At 47.2% G+C, this 15303-nt stretch overlaps 1 protein-coding gene across 1 annotated transcript in view; it reads right to left on the reverse strand.

The window, feature by feature from the left end:
• Positions 1-4935: 4935 nt before the first annotated feature.
• The window catches only part of ZW10 (zw10 kinetochore protein), a gene marked incomplete at its 5' end in the record, with an annotated part of 11304 nt that continues 936 nt past the window's right edge, over positions 4936-15303 (reverse strand). Inside the window, 14 exons of the mRNA XM_008946036.1 lie at positions 4936-5056; positions 5747-5949; positions 7413-7544; positions 8039-8169; positions 8812-8981; positions 9677-9748; positions 10644-10873; positions 11357-11539; positions 12317-12480; positions 13119-13310; positions 13973-14122; positions 14601-14760; positions 14870-14947; positions 15209-15301. Coding sequence (XP_008944284.1) covers positions 4936-5056; positions 5747-5949; positions 7413-7544; positions 8039-8169; positions 8812-8981; positions 9677-9748; positions 10644-10873; positions 11357-11539; positions 12317-12480; positions 13119-13310; positions 13973-14122; positions 14601-14760; positions 14870-14947; positions 15209-15301 — 2079 coding nt within the window. The remainder of the gene's footprint in view (positions 5057-5746; positions 5950-7412; positions 7545-8038; positions 8170-8811; positions 8982-9676; positions 9749-10643; positions 10874-11356; positions 11540-12316; positions 12481-13118; positions 13311-13972; positions 14123-14600; positions 14761-14869; positions 14948-15208; positions 15302-15303) is intronic.

Raw genomic sequence — 15303 nt, forward strand, 5'->3', positions numbered from 1 at the left:
CTCAGCCATTAAACCCCCAGGAACAGCACCTCCTGCTGCTGCTTCTCCCTGCTGGGCAGCTGGGCACAGCTCTGCTGTCCCTCAGTGCCCGCTCAGGAAGCGAAGAGCTGCTGCTGCCCAGCACTGGGCTCTCCTGTCTGCCTCTGCACCAGCCCCCTTAGCATGCAGCTCTGTGCCACGATTTCTACCAGATGGATGGAACAGGCAGGGAGCCTGGTGAGCTCCTGCTCTGGATTAGATAAATGATTGTTTCTCACTTGCTGCCCCTCTCTGCCCCCAGCTATTGCAGAGCTTTTTGCTTTAGCGGTCGAGGAGTGTGAGATTGAATGTGCTTGCATCCTAGATCAAATGAATCCTGCCTTGCTTGATGTTTGCTTGGCTGCTTTTTATTGGGTCTTGTCTTCCTGAGTTCCTCTGGGGCAAGTACAGAGATTTTTCAGGCTTCTGGAGTTTTGTATTGGTAGTCTTCAACTTCACACTTCAGTGCACCATATGTAAGAACTTAAATGCTGGATCTCCCTTGGTGCACAGAGCAGGAGCTCACGTATTGTTTTTCAAAAGGCAAGCTCACTTGGCACCTGGCAGGCAGCAGACACCTCAGCTTGGATGCACTTTGAGGCACTGAATTGAGCAAATATTCCTGGGAGCTCCCAGCCCTAATTAAATCTGAAATACTGTTTTGCTCCTAACCAGGGCTGTCCTGCTGTGCCAGTCTGAATGGGAGAGCTCAGAGACTGCAGGAGGGTTTTTGGAATGTCTTCTTGAGACAAGAGACAGAAGCTCTATCAACAGGAGAGAGGCATTAAATCTTGAGGAAACAGGTTTTTTTGTGTTTGTGTGGGTTTTGCATTGGTGTGGTTTGTGTGTGTACGTGTGGTGGTTTTTTCCCCCCTAGTGCTGTTTTGTAGGCTTAGGGTCCCTCTGGCTAAGTCCCCAAGGGAGAACTCAGCTTTTCTATGGGAAAAGGTGGAGCCATTTGAGCACAGCCTAAACCAAGGAATTAGTGATATTTAGAAACTAGCTGTTAAAGCTGCTTTGAAAGCATCCTATATTAGGCATATGGGCTAAAATTCCCCCCAAGGTGAAAGCTTGTTGGGAGGAGACTGGCTCTTGCTTCATTTGTCCTGTACCCTGCACAGCATGACAGTTTGTGGTGCACCTGGTGAGAAGCAGCTGGCTGGAGGAGAGCCAGGCTCTGGGCTTGTTCTGCATTCATGCCCCAGCTTGGAAATGCCCAGCAGCCCCTGAGCTGGGTTTGGAGAGGAAAGCATCAGGGGCAGGTGTTCAGTGTGTGGTTCTGTGTGCCAGGAAGTGACCCTTGCTTGCCAATCTCAGCAGAACTGACTGAATGACTGGAGAGAATTTTTGGTTGTTACTGCACAAGTTCAAGATCTGTTGTGTGACAGACTGCAGGGCAGATCTCTGCATTGCTGTGCATGGCTGTGACTTTGTCAGCTTGGGCTTTGCAGCGACAGCAGCTAAGAGCTGCCTGGCTGCTCTGCAGCCGTGCTCTGCTCGCTGCTCGGGGGGCACACGGGGCTGCCTGGTGCAAAGGGGATAAGCTGAGAGAAGTGACAGAGGAAACCTCGGACGCTTCGGGGCATCTCTGCCACCCCTCGGCTGTGCATGGAACACGCGGGCACTTCAGCGGCTGGCTCTGTCTGAAACCACTGATGCCTCTTTCTTCTTTATTTTTCTAAAGAACCAATGGAGGATGAAGGCTGGGAGGAGAAAGCTACAATGCTGGTCTCCTTCCTGCTGCTTACATCTGTGTGTCACATTTCATTTTGAAGCCACTCTCAATTTAGTTGCTATTTTCTTTCTGCAGGCGAGCAGAATGGAAATATTGATCCTCTTGTAATGAGTTTTAAAATAAAAATCAGTGTGACTCAGAGTAGTCAGGCAGTAAAACTTGCCTGATGTCTTGTTTTTAAGTGTTAGTGGTATATCTTTTTGATATTTGCTCTGTTTTGTTGTTTTCCTTGCAGAGGCTGATACTTGCCCGTTGTGTTTTGGGGCTCACAGCCTGAATCTTCATTTCACTTTTGCAAAGGTCGGCTTCCCAACAGCCCCAGGGTGTGGGGTGCTGGGAAGGGAGATGACCTGACCCCCTCTTCCAGCAAGTGACCTTGGGCTGGCACTTGGCAGCAGTGGGGAGAGCCTGGGGTGAGTCCTTCCTCTCCTCTGAGCCCCAGGACAGGCAGCTGGCAGCAAAGGGCTCTCAGGCTGGTTTCTGCAGCCTGGGCTGTCCCTTTGCATCTCCCACTGGTGCTCTCTAGTCCTCCAGCACCATCTACAGTCCTCCATAGACTGAGGATGTGTCACAGTGGCACCAAGTACAGCCCAGCCACGACCAGGAAAGGAGCCAAGGTTGTGATTTAGGGGATGTTTGCAGCCTTCACCATCACTTCTCTGCCTTCTGGTCTAACAGCTAAATGAGACAGAGGGCCTGCAGGAAAAAAAAATCCAAACCAAACCAAAACCTAGTTTCTCCACCCGCTGAGTGGTGCCAGGCTGTAAGAGGAGCCTGAGCTCAGGGAACAGTAACAGCCTGAACCTGCAAAGCAGGGCTGTCATGAACTCTGCTGGCCTGGCTTTTACCCCTGCCACCTTCCTACTAGATGCCCTCCGTGCTGTGTCTGCCACCTTCCTGCCAGGACCTCTCCAGGGCACACCATGCTGGGTCTCCAGCTGGGGCCAGACCAGACCAGGCCAAGGTAAGCTCCCACCTTGTCCCTGCTGCTCAGCACTGACCACAGGCTTTGCCCTTGCTCCCCTACAGCCCCATCCAGCCACTTCCATGCCACATGATCTTGCAAATGCCCTCTCCCACCTTCACTCCACCTCTGCTCCAGCAGCTCCTGGCCATATTTAATCCCATGAAGTAATCCCATCTTTCCCACCTCATTTCCCCAGCTAGTGCCCTGCTCCTCCCCTCTGGCTCCCTGCAGATCTTGTTTCCCTCTTGGCTTCTCTTTGTCCCTCCCCAGCACGGGTGACCGAGGTGCAGGGAGTGCCCATTCCCTTAGTGGGCACCAAGAGGTGCAGCAGTTGGTGGGTGTCAGTGGGTGAGCTCACTGCCAGGGTGCTGTGTGTGGCTGCCTGTGTGGCAACACGAGGGAGCAGGAGGGGTGTGCAGAGCAGCTGTGGGGAGCCCCACTTCTGCAAGCCCTAACAGAGTCCCCAGACACTAGAAAACATGCTCGGTATAAATAGTTTATTAAAGAAAATACCAAATTATATTTCTGTGAACAATCAGCACAGGAGAAGTGGTGTTCTTCCCAACACCCAGTTTTTTGGATTGCTGTGTTGTCGAGGGGCAGGGGATCCCATGAGATGCAGTTATGGGAATGCTCTCAGCCTTCAGATACATCATGTGGAAGGAAAGGAAACAAAAAGCCAGAGCTTTCAGTGGCAGTCTGAGTTTGCTGCAGTATCTCCCTCCCTTGTTGCTGGACTTGCTCTAGCTGCCCATTAGACTGCACCTGCCCCCTCCCTGTGACAGTTCAAGGCAGAAAACCAGAGGAGTCTCCCCAGCAGCTGCCCCAGCATGCAGAACAGCTCTGCAACGCCTTGAGTGCTTCAGGCCCTGAACAAATGCTTGGACAAGTGAACAGAAGTCAGGCAAAAGTGCTGATGGAAAGGATACAACAGTAGATAACAGACAAAAACATCCTGTTCTGGGATCAAAACTCTTGTAAGCAGGCTGCAAGCACTACGTGGTAGGAAATACCTTGTTCCATGTGTGTAGCCCAGAGGCCAAGATGTGCCAGTTGCTGTGTTCTACTGAATGCTCTTGGTGAGTTTTTCAATTAAAAGAAAAGGGTATTTCTCAAAGACAGCCTTCTGTAACTTAACACTATGAGTGCACCCTTCATTCCCTTTTTATATTGAATTAACATATCTCATTATTCTTAAAGGACAGGAAGTTTACTACCAGAAAGACAACATATACCAGAACTACCTAGTTCACACAGAACAAAAAGATAATGGAGCTGAACTGGCTTCTACAGTTGGTAAAGTGAGATTGAAAAGTTCTGAGTCGCTTTTAAGCTATTTTCCATGAGAGAGAAAGCCATGAGGAATTTTGGTACTTGTGAAAAATCCTGGGACTTTGATAAACAGTTCATTCAGAACAGGATCTCCTCTCCTCCCACCCACTCTGTTTTCACTCTCTTGAGGTCTGCTCTACAGGGAAACCTGAGATGGGAGAGTAAAATTTGGCACTTCAGCATTTGTAGGTTATCAAAGGCTATCAAAATCTGTGGGTCTCATGTAATTGGCAGGGACAGAAGAGGTAAGACAGAAAGGGGCTACATGCCCCTTGATGCCAAACTGCATAGATAAGATTCACTGCTGAGAAATAAAAATCCTTCTGTATGACCCTTAAGCAAGCAAGCTTGAGATGATGTTATACAGCACCTTGCAGCAGAGGCCCATCTGCCAGCAGTGCCTGTTCTCACAGGGAGATGTTGGGTACAAGATGTGGTTTATTTCCCTGTGCTGGGCTTAACAGGAAGATGAGATCCAAGAGGAAGGAAATGAGCAAAGATGACAAAAACCATCTCTTCTTCACCAGGACTGTACACACACCACCTCATGAAGGAGAGAGAACTTGGATCTGGGCAGAACACCTCTGGGTAGTGTGGCAGGAGATGGCATTTTCAAGCCCAAACTCCATCTGCCTGGCAGAGGGAGCGTAAGCAGCTCGTGTCCATGTGCCTTTGATTTTTCTGGTCCCAGACTTCTAGAGCCATTCTTTTTGCCATGCAAACATGAATGTTTATGAATGTTTCTTCTCCCTCAGTCAAGCCTCCAGGAAGCACCTACTGCTAAGATTTTTTTTGTACCAGTACAAATAAGAAGGGTCAATTCCAAAAAAATTTTCTGAAAGACAACTTGGTCCATCAGAAGATGCAACATGTAGAAACAGAGTTACTTAATTTTGGCCAGTGCTGCTGCTCTCCTTTCTGTGTTCTGGAACAAGGCTCGGATCAGGCTCTTCACTTCAGCTGCAGAGAATTCAGCTGCCAGAGGCCCCTTCCCATCTGCCCACCTACATGGGAGAGAAAGAGTTTATTTAACCAAACTGCCCACAAATGTCATGTTCAAACAAGCCTTCCACGTGCTCCTTACAGTGGTCAGTCTGAAGGCAAAACAAATCCAGTTAGCAGTGGGTTAGCTGTATGGAACTTGAGCTCAGAACTGTTTAGCTAGGCATGTAAAGCAAGAGGTTGTGAGGAGATTTAGGTACTCACTACAAACTGGACCTTTTCTCCTCTCCACAAGGAGCCCAAAGCCTGTCTGCAAAATACCCATTTGCTTCCCAAACGATGGGGGGGAAAAAAGAAGTGGCTTATACCCAGGTAGAAGTAGAGTGGGGAACCTCTGGTGTCCATCCCTGTTCCCACAGCAGCACTGAGCAGGGCACAGCAAAGGAACTGCCTTCCCCACAGCTGGTACCTTCTCAGCTTAGCCTGCTGTAGACTCTGTTTGCTGCTCAGAGGTGTGTGAGGCAGCTGTGGCCAGGCCATGTCTAGCTTCTGACACCTTGTGCTAACAGAAATCCTCATGTATCATTCTGATGAATCCCCTCCTTTGCAGGAGGCAGCTGAATACCAATGAGCCAGCTTGAAATGGGTGATGAACAGCAGCCAAGAAACAGCCCCAGGAGCAGCTATCTGATGTCAGACCACCTCCCAGCTCCCTGTTCCTGGGCTGAAGAACTCGAAAGAAAGACACCTACTGATCTACAATTTCTTGGAGGTTGGCTTGCAGGACAATCATCAGCTCTTTGAACGTCATCCATTTCTGCACATAGACTGGAACTTCCTCTTGGTATTTCTTATTTTGGTCTTCTTCAGGAAGTGGGGTGAAAACTTGGGGTCCTTCCTCCACCATGATCCTACAGAGGGAGTACAACCTATCTGCATCTTCTGCAGAGATATCCTGGAGTTGAAAAAAATGTGAATAGGGGAGTGGTTAGACATGTTTTTTGGAGTGTGAAGCAGTATGCAAAATGAAAAAAGAAAAGGTGTCTGTGTGTGAAGATGCAAGCAGTGGCTTAGACTATTGTTCAACATTCTGAAGCTAGTGTAATTTTATTTAGCAAGTTCTCAGCAACTGCCTTGGGATGCTGCTTGTGCTTCTAAACAGCATCTCTCAGTGCCATAGGAAACATTTCACTGTGAAGGGGAGGTGGTGTCGTGAGAAGTCTGAACAGGTTCCAAGGAAATTGCTCAGGCATTGCCCACCCAATGGTGAAAGCCAAGCTCAGCCTGAGCAACTGTCCTGCACTATTGCTGCTAGGGGAAAAGAGGACTCACTGGCCTAATGCAGGCAGGAAGGCTCCCTGCATGTAGGCTACAGCTAGAACAGATGCACTAACATATTTTGAGCATTTGCTCCAAAAATGTGTTTTAATTCAGAAATAGGATAGTTGTACTTGACCCAAGGTAACCTGGCAATGACTTTAACACATTTCTGGGGATCAAATGGAGATTTAAATAGGTAAGATTTTCAATTTGAAATGCCACAGGTATTTTGGCATCTGGTGCTTAGATAGGATGGAGAGGTTCATAAAAGAAATACAGATTGAAAATGGATCAGGATAGATGAGGCTTGAGGCAACAATGAACTCCTGTGCCCCAAACAGATAGATTCACAGACATGCTTATAGTAGGAGTGACACACCTAAGTCCAAATTAAGACAAAATCATGGCCACTTCCCTGATTCTCCCCTTGACCAGAGCCATGGCATTGCTGTAAGATTATATATGTGGTCTCAAGTGGATGTGAGTTATTGGGATGTTGTACATCTTGGACAGGACCATGATTACAACTTCTGTGAAAGGTGACTGTTCCCCTGACACCTGATCTTGGAAAAGAAGTCCTATCAGTCACAGATGTGAGCTCTTCACCCTGTGCCTGGCACATCCCTCTCCTGCCATTACCTCCAGGGCAGCAATCCTAGTGATGATCTCTGTGAGAGCTGTGTTCAGTAAAGTCCCCATGGCCTTGCAGTATACGTTCACTGGAAGGACATCTTGCCAGACTTTCCCGAGTCTTTTCAACTGATGCAGTACCTGGAAGACAGGAGCTGTGTGTTAGCAAAAGGAATGTTAAGAGAGGCACCAAATAATAAGGTGACTACATACGGTCAGAACCCAGCCTGAGAGAAGCAAAGGCAATGAAGTACACAGCTACCATGGGGAGCAGTGTTCTGGGGGACAAAATGCAATATTTTCAGTTTGCATTAAGGCTCAAAGTATGATGGGTCTTCTTTCTCCTTGCAAAATGAAAAACATTATAAATCTACTGCAAACAAAAGTTCAAGATTAAGAAGCTTGTCCTATCAGTCACAGATGTGAGCTCTTCACCCTGTGCCTGGCACATCCCTCTCCTGCCATTACCTCCAGGGCAGCAATCCTAGTGATGATCTCTGTGAGAGCTGTGTTCAGTAAAGTCCCCATGGCCTTGCAGTATACGTTCACTGGAAGGACATCTTGCCAGACTTTCCCGAGTCTTTTCAACTGATGCAGTACCTGGAAGACAGGAGCTGTGTGTTAGCAAAAGGAATGTTAAGAGAGGCACCAAATAATAAGGTGACTACATACGGTCAGAACCCAGCCTGAGAGAAGCAAAGGCAATGAAGTACACAGCTACCATGGGGAGCAGTGTTCTGGGGGACAAAATGCAATATTTTCAGTTTGCATTAAGGCTCATCAAAAGTGTGACGGGTCTTCTTTCTCCTTGCAAAATGAAAAACATTATAAATCTACTGCAAACAAAAGTTCAAGATTAAGAAGCTTTTCATTTCAACTAGGAGCAAGAAGAACTGAACCTCAGCATGCTTCAGTTTTACCAAAAGACAGCCCAGGGGAGGGGGGGAAATCATGCCAGAAAATTGTTTAGAGATGTTCCACACTGCTGAAATGCTGCACAGCTATCAGATCTCAGGGCTGAGATCACTCCATGTGCCTCTCCATGGACAGTATCTACAGACAATGGGATCTTTGGCTTTGACTGCCTTGCTTACCTGCCTTATTGCTTTTTTTGCTGCACAGTAGTTTTCCTCATCATCCATATTAGAAAAATTCCTGGCACTTGACAGCCTCTCCAGGATTTCTCCTTTCTGCACTCGCATCTGGGCCAGAAAACACTCCATCCCTTTAGAAGCAAAAACAAGCAGAGAGAACCAATTAAGCAATTATTATTTTTTCTTCTGCTAATTTAGAGACTCTTAAGTGCTGAATAATGAACTTGCCATAATGTTTTCTTTTTGAAGGCATTCCCAGTCTCTAAAACAGTCTCAGAGAGCCAATTTAAGCAGGCCCAGTCACACGATTGGTAAGCTGGTGCAGCTTGCATTGCTACAGCACTTTTTCAAAAGAGCTGAGTAGCAGAATTAACTCTGGATGATAGACTCTTATTAGGCTCATACAAACGTATCTCAGAATCTGTTCCTATAGAGTAAATGAAAGAAAATGCCAAAGGGCTGAGCAGCAGATCCCAAAATACCCGAGTGCCACAATGGATAATGAACTTGCTGCATAACAGCTCTTGAAACTCTGCTGGGCAAGTAGAGCTGGGTTTGAGTGAAGCCCTAAATGGCCATCTTGCTTAGAGCTGCAATGCCCTGTCAGACTCCCCAGCCTGCAGAGGGTCCTTGCTGTTCCTCCAAAGTTCTTAAAATAACAACACGCTGCTCGAGTCAGGAACCACACCTAGATTAAATCCTTCAACAGCAAACACCAGGGTTAATTACTGTGTCATCCATTAATACGTTTCAATACTGAAAGGTGCAATTACCAAGTCTCCTAAAGCCAGGTACCAGATCTACAAAGGTAGCTGCTCCGTCGCAGAGGATGTTCGTCAGGCGGTACCGGAACTGGTGGCCCAGGGTGAGCAAGTGGTGAGCAATGTACATGCAGTTGTTGTGGTGAATGGCTGCCAGCTGGGGCAACTTCTGAAGGTTCTCCCTGTCCCAGGTAGAGGGGGGTGGGGAAGGAAGAAAGGTGTTAAAAAAGAAATAAATTGTTATGCCTACCCCAGGGAAACTCAGTCTGTCTCATGTTGCAAGTAACTCTCTGTGGGCAACACCTGACAAGGACATCAGCTGGAATAAAAGCATTTAACCTCCTGTCACATCCACACAAAAAACTGCAGGAAATGATTTCCATAGCTACTGAAATGGCACTTTGGTGTTTGAACCATGTCTTATATCCACACTGTTTCTAGCAATAGGTTTTCAAACAGGAGGATACTTTGTCATGTCAAGGTTATGGTGGGGAAAAAGAGAAAAGTCCTTTTCAGTATGACCCCAGTGTTTTCTAACAGAATTGTATACTTTCCATCTTCATTGCTGCTTTTTTTCACAGGAAAAACCTGAAAAATCTCTGCATCACACCTGAGGTCCAAGCTCTGTGGCTGGATTCAGACACAACTTGTAAGAACTGAGAGTATCTTCTTCATCATAAGACTGCCAACTCAGAAACTCTCAAGCACCTATTTTGCAGCAGGTATGACTTTATAATAATAGAATATTAGCTTTCTGCCTCTGGAGGAAGCCTGTAGCAATCTCTGGCTGGGGTGGACAAACTGGGGACAAGTGGGGCTGTAACAGTAGCAGAGATCTCTCTCCAGAACAGGCCCTAGGGAACACATGCACACTTACTTGTGGTACGTTGGCACTACGTCGTAGAAGAGCTGGAATATATTCCGTACTGAGTAGAAGAGCTGTATACAGCTGCAAGGAAAATGAGGCTCATGTTAGTTTGTCAGTGGAATCAATGTCTCGTTCACAAGCAATCCTCAATCTTCTCCAAAACATAGTTTTATTAGTAGTGAAGCACTACTAGCTAAGAACTGGCACAAAGACTAGACTGTAAGGATCAATTACAGCGATGTCAACGAAGGCAACGTTCTGGAAAAGTCACAAAGGCTGTGATGACCTTCTAAGTTTAGTGTGGAAAAGACAAACTTCAGACCACAGGCCAGAAGGGAGATATACAAAGCACAGGAATGAAGAGGCCAGTGTCCCCTCCACCCAGGTGTGTGTACATAGCCCACCCTCTCTCCCACGGCACACCGAAGGGCATTCAGCACCCAGGCAACTCCTTCAGGGTTGTGGTCTCCAGTTTAGAGCAGACTCTATTTGGTTCCTCAAAACATTTAATTGTCTTCTCCAGAGCCCACCTAGATGCAGAGCTGGAGTTCTTCACTTTCACCACTTGTCATTTTATATGACAAAACATCAAAGTGCAGTACTGTCTCTCCCAGCTAAAAGAGCAGGGCAGTGAACTGTGTTGTGTGCACTGGGGAATTACCACGTGTTTGCTGCTTTACTACCTACACTACAATAAACTGCACCTGAACGTTCCCCAAAAAATTAAGTGTACAAGGCTGCTTAAGCTGAGTGCTGCAGGGAACACAGGTCACAGCTGTTCCTGCTGTAGCACTCTACTGCACGAACCCAGGGGTGCATCCTCCAGCCAAAACAGAGTAACTTTCATGACTGATTCTCATTTTTAAGGATCTTCTGTTCTTTCAAAGTTCTTCTAGTCTATTAACAGATGCTTGGTGTTGTCAGAGGCAGTATGCACCTGACACCCACAGCTTATCCTCTGCCAGGTAATTCCTACCACTGGTCGGTGCTGGCTGCAGCCTCCAGCAGTGTCTGATAAGCCAGCTCCATCAGCTTCTCCACTGATGAACTGATGCGGCACGTGGGCAGAGAGAACGTGTGCTGGCTCAGTCTGCTCCCATTCTCCAAACCCAGCATGTCGTTAGGCAGAGCTTTAGAAGCTTTTTGGGCAGCTCCTGCCCCAGGATCAGGGAGCATTGGTAGGGTTACGCAGGAATCGGGTGTGATCTAAGGGAAAGCCAAAGAGAGGTATAATGTCATTTAGAGCCCACAGAAAGGAGCCTGCCCAAGGCTACAAAACACTGAATGACAGATTTAAGACTCAAGATAAACATAAGGTTGCAGAAGTTCCCTACAACTGTTGAAGTCTCCTGGTTTATGAAGGACCCAGTAGACCACAAAACAGTCTCTATGGTGCTGCATGCCTGGAACCAACGCAGGAAGTAATCCTCCAGTTTTTCTTATGCTTATGACACTACCCACAAAAGCCCATGCAAGCAAATGTTAAGTATTTTAAGAAAGATCTTGTGAGTTAAATAACCCACCTGAGCACTACTTAAAAAGGTTTTGAAACTGTTGTTTGCCAAGATCTCAAATCAGAAGTATTCAGTGTTCCACAAAGAAAAAGGAGTTGACTGTTCTAGACAAGCCACCTTCAACAGCTTAGCTCCTTTTCTACACAGAAAATCAGCGTGTTGTATCAACAGTCACCTTTACAGTATCGTGTATTTCTGAGGTCATCAGGTTTCTGGCTGCTACAATCACATCCTGGCACTTCTTGTTAGCAAAGTGGGAATTGACGTTTCGGGCGTATTTCAGTAAATCGGTTGTGTCTCCTTTCAAAAACTGCATGTGCTTCAAGGCTTGTTCAAACTCCTCTGTGGATTTAATCACCTGAGAAAAGCAGACATGTATTCTACATTAACACAGTTTCATAAAGTTGAAGAGTAAAATTAATGTTGGGTACAAATTCTTCCACTTGGCTGAAAGCAAAGGATGGAACTAAGTTTTAGAGGGCATTAACCATCCAACAGCTTTTCAGCAATCTTTTGGAAAATCCTGGCTCAGCTGGGGGCCATGACCACACAATAAGACAGTGTTTGAGCTGCAGGTTTTTCTCCCCTGACTGTGCCCGATTCAAAAATCAGAGGAGTAAGGTGACTAAATTTTATTATACTGGACCATGTGGGACAAAAGCACTTGGGAGGTCTATGCTACAACTGCTTCTGTTTGAAACAGCCCCCTCTCCAGGAGAAAAGGAGCTTTCTGCATTCTTCACCAGGAGTAAGTTCTATTTTATGTATGTTGTTCTTAAAAAATTATGCAGTCTTTGCAAAACAAACCCCCTGTGACCACTAATAGCAAACACAAGGTGAAGAGAGCAGTCAGTCCTCAGGAAGCTGGGCAAGCAGCACTCCCACATCATCACCTTCAGCCTCTCAGAGACTCGGCCAAGGGCCTTAGATCACAGCCCTGAAAGTCTCCAGGTCTTAGTTAAATATGGCCTGAGCTGCACAGATTGGAGACCTCACATGCTTTACATGGCAGGGAAAACAAGCCACAGCTTAACTGAGAGAAAGACACAATGCTACATTAGCAAAACACAGCTTTTAGCTTGAGCTGGCCCCCTGGCACTTCCACTGCAGGGATCTGAAAGATTTTGAGACCCACCTCTATGTACTGCTCTAGTTTGCTGCTGTTGGTTGGGATTGAATTCACCAGGCAGTTCTGAATGAGGCAGTCTGATAACTCTTCCCATATCATATCACCTAGCAGCTCTGCAAGCATAACTCTGCACTCCTTTTTGTCTTCTGCAGGCTGCTCAAGAGGCACATCTGAATTCAAGAGAACAGAAGTGGATTTTAATACACCTGCTTCCTGGACCAGGCCTTTCACCAGTTCATTCAGTCCTTCCTGTCAGAGCAGCATCTATCAACTGATCCATCATCTTAGAATGGAGGTATTCTTCCTATCCAGGCCATGTGCTGGGCCTGTGGAATCACCCACCTGACCAGAAGGCAACTGAACTTGTCTATACTGAGCCCATTCTCTCAGTGTATTTATTTCATTACACTAAAGCAAAGCCCAGGCTGGTTTCTAGCTGACAGAAGATCCTGCACGTGACCAGTCTGACTGAGGGAACTCCCAGGACTTCTTCATGACATCCACCTTTTAGACCTACAGCATGCAAAGATCTTCAATGTGGTGAGTGGTTCAGAAGAAAACATTTACCAAAAAATTAATGCCTTGATTCCTTTGAGGCAAAATACCTTCCTCCTTCATTTTCCTAGCTCTGTAAATAATGGATCACAGCTAAGTCCACTTTGACAAGGTGTTGAGCTGTCCAAGAGCACAGCATAGCAAGTGAACATTAAAAGCTGCCCAACAACCAGATATTCCACAAAGCTTCTGCTCCAGCCACACGAGCACGGTACGGATCTAGGGCTAATTCCAAAAGGGAGGAACCACCTACTCAGCAGGTATTTGTGGAGGACTTCAAAAATAAGCTTGATCTTGTCAAAAACCTCCATAGGAGAGGAATGATCCAAGTTAGCCTCCTCGGCCTTAAAACGCAGGATGAACACATCTGGCTGCTCCTCTGTGAGGGGCTGAAGAGACGGGTATAAAATCAGCGGCTTCAGGATGTATTTCAGCAACAAGTGACCTAAGAAATGAAAAGAAGTTGTTTTCCAGCAGCAGGAGGCAGGTAGTTTGCTCCAGTGAGGCTCAACTGTGACTATTTTGGATGCAGAGATTCCTTATACGAAGTGGAAAAATGCTCCCTTGATAAGCTGTATCAGGGAACAGCTAATGAGGTAATGAGGGTCTGGCTTCATTAGAGACCATTCTACTCAGGTGAAAAAACATACAGAGACCTAACAAAGAGCAGCATACTTAATGTAGAATGGAAAACAAAAGCATGAAAACCTGTCTTAGCATCTGCCATGCTTCCCAGTTTATTTTATCAGCACCTGAGAATGTTGAAACTCAGAGGCTGTCTGAAACCAAGAGTCTTGCTCTTGGTAGATGAGGCTGTAACTGGAAAAACTCTAAACATCAGACCATGAAACCACACAGCAAAAGGACACTAGAGTTAAATTGACAGAAGAAATAATTCTGGATAAATAACAGGATCAATAATTTCCTCTTCATAAGAACCAGAGCATTCACCTCAGGCTCAGTGGGAAACAAAAGCCAAGAGGGAAGAAGTCTCCCAGCCTGCTGCTGAAGTGAGCTGGATCTCTGCACCCATCTAACGGCCACTCTGAACTCCTCTCCACCCCTGCTACCACAGCCATTTTTATCTGGACCCATGCTCTGGCTTACCAAAAGCTCTCAGCTTGGTGTGCAGCTCTCCTAGGACAGCAAATGCCTGCAGCACAGAAGCAAGAGGTGGGCCAGCAACCTCCTCCTCCTTGGGGGGCACTGTGTGCAAGTGCAGCTCCGAGGGCAGCGCGGACTCCAGGCTGCTGCCTTCTGCAGGGGAAGAACCAGCTCTGTCAGTGCCAGCTGAACAGAAATTGCAGAAAACTCTCCCAGCTACTACATCAAATCAGGTACTCAATACAAGCAAGCTGAAATTTTGGCCCAGCTGATTTCGTAAGGAGCAGAAGCTTGGCAAGAGAGTATCCCTTTTCTGACATCTCACATGGCTACAAAAGCTGGTAACTCTCTCTGCTTCAATGTTTCCCAAGAAATACCACAGATGAACATTCAAAGCTGTTTAAAACCTACTGACTACCCTGGATTGCTTGTGGTAGCACTAAATACTCCAGGAGTGGAGTGATATCCAAAGAACAGTGCTGCTGATCACTCCTGCTCATTATGTTATGCAAACAGAAAGAGCTCCTTCAGCCAGCCTCAGCTCAGAGGGGTTACTGTGCTCCCTAGCTTGGAGGTGCTTGAAACCAGGCACTGCAAACAGCCAAGCAAAACCCACCACAACTGTGAGTACCTTTGGAAGGAGGCAGCTTCCATACTGCCAGCTTCTGCCACTCTTCTCCTAGGTGATAGAGCATGTTCTGTGTCTGCACCGTGAGCTCTGTGCCCAGTGCTTTCAGGATCTTCAGCTCAAAGCCCTTGCGGGATTCCAGCATCTTCAGGCTGCTTCGTGCCTGGGGACACAAGACACAGGCAACAACTGTCCCTGCTAATGAAACACCCAGCAGAACTTACTGGAAATATAAGCACAGTAGTATTGTTCATGTAAGGAGTCATGATTACCTTTTCCAGTTGGTGAGCTGCTGCCACATAGTTCTTTTCCAGCAAAGCAGTGTTGTACTCCTTCATGGCTGTATCGAACTGCAAGGGTCACACGGGTGGGCGTGTCACACGGGTGGGCGTGTCACACGGGTGGGCGTGTCACACGGGTGGGCGTGTCACACGGGTGGGCGTGTCACTGCGTGTCTGCTCTCAGCTGCACTGTGCACCCAGCACAGCTAGAGGCAGGGCAGCGACAGCCAGCCGTCCAAACGAGAAGCCCAGAACACTCCCACAGGCTGAGGAGCAGAGAATGACTACCAGTGCGTGACCCTAAGCTGCTCCCCAGCCTCCCCTCCTCACCTCCTGCAGCTTTTTCAGGACACTCAGGACCAGTGTGTCTCGCTCCAGCTGCTGCTTCAGCTCAGCAAATTCGGCAACGGCGACGTTGAGATCCT

Source organism: Merops nubicus, unplaced genomic scaffold (assembly GCF_000691845.1).
Source record: "Merops nubicus isolate BGI_N331 unplaced genomic scaffold, ASM69184v1 scaffold16848, whole genome shotgun sequence".
Classification (NCBI taxonomy): Eukaryota; Metazoa; Chordata; class Aves; order Coraciiformes; family Meropidae; genus Merops; species Merops nubicus.